This window comes from Arachis ipaensis, chromosome B01, assembly GCF_000816755.2.
Source record: "Arachis ipaensis cultivar K30076 chromosome B01, Araip1.1, whole genome shotgun sequence".
In the NCBI taxonomy this organism is placed as follows: domain Eukaryota; kingdom Viridiplantae; phylum Streptophyta; class Magnoliopsida; order Fabales; family Fabaceae; genus Arachis; species Arachis ipaensis.
The window spans coordinates 100,805,686-100,809,131 of NC_029785.2; the positions used below are offsets into that span (position 1 = coordinate 100,805,686).

The 3,446-nt window shown below is 33.1% G+C and overlaps 1 protein-coding gene across 1 annotated transcript; it reads left to right on the top strand.

The window, feature by feature from the left end:
• On the top strand, positions 87-1,192 carry LOC107632384. Its single transcript, XM_016336072.2, has one exon. It carries the CDS (start codon positions 357-359, stop codon positions 852-854), a length of 498 nt encoding a protein of 165 aa, XP_016191558.1. The 5' UTR covers positions 87-356; the 3' UTR covers positions 855-1,192.

Consider the following 3,446-nt stretch of genomic DNA (forward strand, 5'->3'; position numbering starts at 1 on the left):
AACTCGTGTATGAGCCGGGCCCATGTACCGTGCAAGTGAGTAGCACTTAATAGTAGGTATTTCCGTTACAAAATTACAATTGGATTGGGGATTAAATTAAGCAAAAACAGGGAGGCACCAGCGAAGCCAACTCAACTGAGCCCACCTCACCATCCATCGACGAATCACTCTCCCATTTATAAATTATAAGTTTATAACCCTCCAAACTCATACTCCACCCTCTCCCTTTCTCCACATCCCGTTGCAACCACTTTCTACACACAAAAACAAAACCAACAACACACTCATCATATATATTGAATTATTGATTCATAGCCACTGTGATATATATAATACAAGATAAGAAGATTTCGTCCATGGAACTGGAACTTGAATCCTCCTCCACACCCACAGCCCAAGCCACTTCCCGCTCATCCTGCTTCCCCTGCTTCGCGCCGCGCCGACGCTCCGCCTCATGGTGGCAGCGCGTCCGTACAGCCTCCTGGTCCGACAACTCCTCCCCCCGCGCCCCTCCTCCCACCGCCGCCGACCACTGGTGGTCCCGCGGCCTCCGGGCATTCAAGAAGCTCCGCGAGTGGTCTGAGCTCCTCGCCGGTCCTAGATGGAAGACCTTCATTCGCAGGACCTTCAATCGCAACAACAACCGCGCATCCAAGCGCGTCGCCGCAAACTACCAGTACGACCCACTCAGCTACGCCCTCAACTTCGACGAGGGGCAAAACGGTGATTTTCACGACGACCCTGACGTACGCAACTTCTCCACGCGCTACGCATCCGCCAACGTAAAAAGCGTTTCGGGCGCGGAGGAGGAGGTTGGTTGCGGTTCGGGTAAAGACGACGTCGTTTTGGTGTGAGGTGAGCTGGCAAGATTCATGTGGTGGATAGTGGAAAGACAATGCCAGCAAAGGGTGAGAGTGAGAGTTACTGCGCGTGGGATTCGGTTGGTGTCTTCTCCACTCTGTGACTCTTGAATGTGACATTGGTGGGTGGTGCCAATGCCATTGTAGCAACCTTTCCCTCTCACTAGTTTTTTTCTTATTTTGGCCCTTTCGTATTTTGCTTTTCTGCATTTTTATTGTTATTCTCCTAAAGTAATTACTAGATTGGTTTACTTCTTCCTTTCTTTTCGGATCCAATGTAATTGTCTATATACCTGTATATTGATTTTGCTTAACAATTAGCGTACTTCATCTCAATCAATTTTTTTCCCCTTCTTCTTTAATCAGAATTATAAATTAATAATGGTTGGTACCTGCTTGGGGATTGTGAGAAGGTAGAAGGCGTCGCTTCTAATTCACAATCTTCTCCTTTTCTGCTTTTGTTATTTTTGGGAAATTAATTTATTTTTGGAATTATACTTTTAAACAGTTAATTATTAATAATTATACAATCATATTAATTATACACTAAAATTAATTATTAATATAAAATATATATTAAAATATAAATATTTATTAAAAATAAATTAAATAATATATATTTATATATAACTATATTAATAATTAATTTTAGTGATTAATTTTAATATGGAAATGCATTTTTTATAATCATAATTATTGTGATTGGTATATGGATGTGATGAATGGTGGTGGCCTGGTGGGGTTGGCTTTCAGATTTGGCAAATTGAAACTTATAATGCTGTCTCCGTGTAGTTTAGTAAGGCCTAAGAGAAACCTTTTTTTAAGGATAAGCAACTAAAAAAAAATCTGACCCTTATGAATTAGAAAAATGTTATTTAGCCAATACTTTTTAAGCATTAATCAGTTATTATAATTTAAAAGTAAATTATGTGTTTGCTTGGGCGTCATTATTTTGATAAAAAAAATTTATTTTAATAATTTTTTTTTATTTTTTAGCGTGTTTGACAAATTTTAAGTAGTAAAAGTAAAAGTACTAGAAAAATTAGAAAAACATTTTTTTGAGAAGCTGTAATTTACATCTTTTTTTTAAAAGATCTTTTTTCCTTTAAAAAAGATGTTTTTCATGTAATAAATAAACAAAAAAATATTTTTATATTATTATATCCAAATATAATTGATAGATAAAAAGATATTTTTGCATGAGATATTCAAACATAAAATTATTTTTACTTTTTCATAAGATCTTATAACTCAAAAAAAGATCTTTTTTTAGAAGTTCATCCAAACAAGTCCTATAACTGCTTTCGTAATTATATTAATTTTATATATCTATTTTACTAATTTTTAGCTAATAAACATTCAAATTTGTTCCTTTCTCAATGAGTTCTCCGGCTCTCCCCATTCCTGGTGAAGTCATATCTTCTCATTTTCTCGGTAATAGTCTTCTTCAAATTCCGAGAATTTTTTTCCCTTCTAGTTTATTTTATTAACCAAAGTATTTTTTTTTCATTTTTTCTTATCTTTCATTAGTATCACTGCTTTGTTCTCCTATATTCTTTGCATACGCTATTTCTTCTTATTTTGTTAGTAATTTTCTTCATTTGTTGTCCCAGTCAGATGTGTTTGAATTCTTTTAATTTATTTTATTAATCAAATTAATTTTCATTTTTGTTCTTTTTATATCATACTGGTGCGAACCCTCTTATGTCATTTTCTTTCTATTGGCACTCCTAATCTCCCTTCACAATTTCTTACTTCATAATGTTTTTATATATCCTCACATATTATTTTTTTAAAAATTGTTCTTTTTTAAAAATTGTTCTTCCTTATCTTTTCTGAAGCTCATTTTCTTTAATTTTGTAGTTTACTTTATTTTCAAACGTAACAACTCATCCCTCAAATATAAACACGTATCTCGTAGCACATCCAAATATAAGTCGCAGCCAACAAAATGTCTTTTAAACACATCCGAAACTTAGTCACATCCAAAATAACTCATTGCTAACAAAACACCTTCTAAACGCATCGCATATTGATCCCATACACAACTAAAAGTATGAATAAATTTGGGGATGTGCTTCAAAGGGGTAGGAAACGAGAAGAAGGGGGAGCAGAGGCACATCAGTTTCTTGTGTTGGGTTATGTTTTTGTTCCTGATTTTGCTTTTGTTAATTTAGTTTTGTTTAAGATTTCATTTTGTTTATCTTTTATAAGATTTTGATTCTAATTTGAATATACTGATTTTTAAGAATATTGATTTTGTAGTTTAAATGCAAGATATAAAATCTACATATGTATCTGTTGACTGAATAATGTTTTATAATTATTGGTTATCTAATTGTATTATATTAATTGATATCACTTTTGAAATGTCATTTTATTAATTATTATTGAGTAGTGCTTATTATATCACACATTTCATGCAAGAAAATTCTATCATTTTTTAATATAAAAACATTATTTCATATTGTTTGATAATTATTTATTATGTATTTTGTTATATTTTCCCTCTTCTTTAATTATAGGACAATTTACTTAAATAAACAAAGTGGAGGAGGAATTTACACAATTACACATTTCTGAATA

Bases quoted from the DNA above. Each gene is read 5' to 3' on its own strand.
- LOC107632384 (XM_016336072.2), top strand. From the start codon at position 357: ATGGAACTGGAACTTGAATCCTCCTCCACACCCACAGCCCAAGCCACT.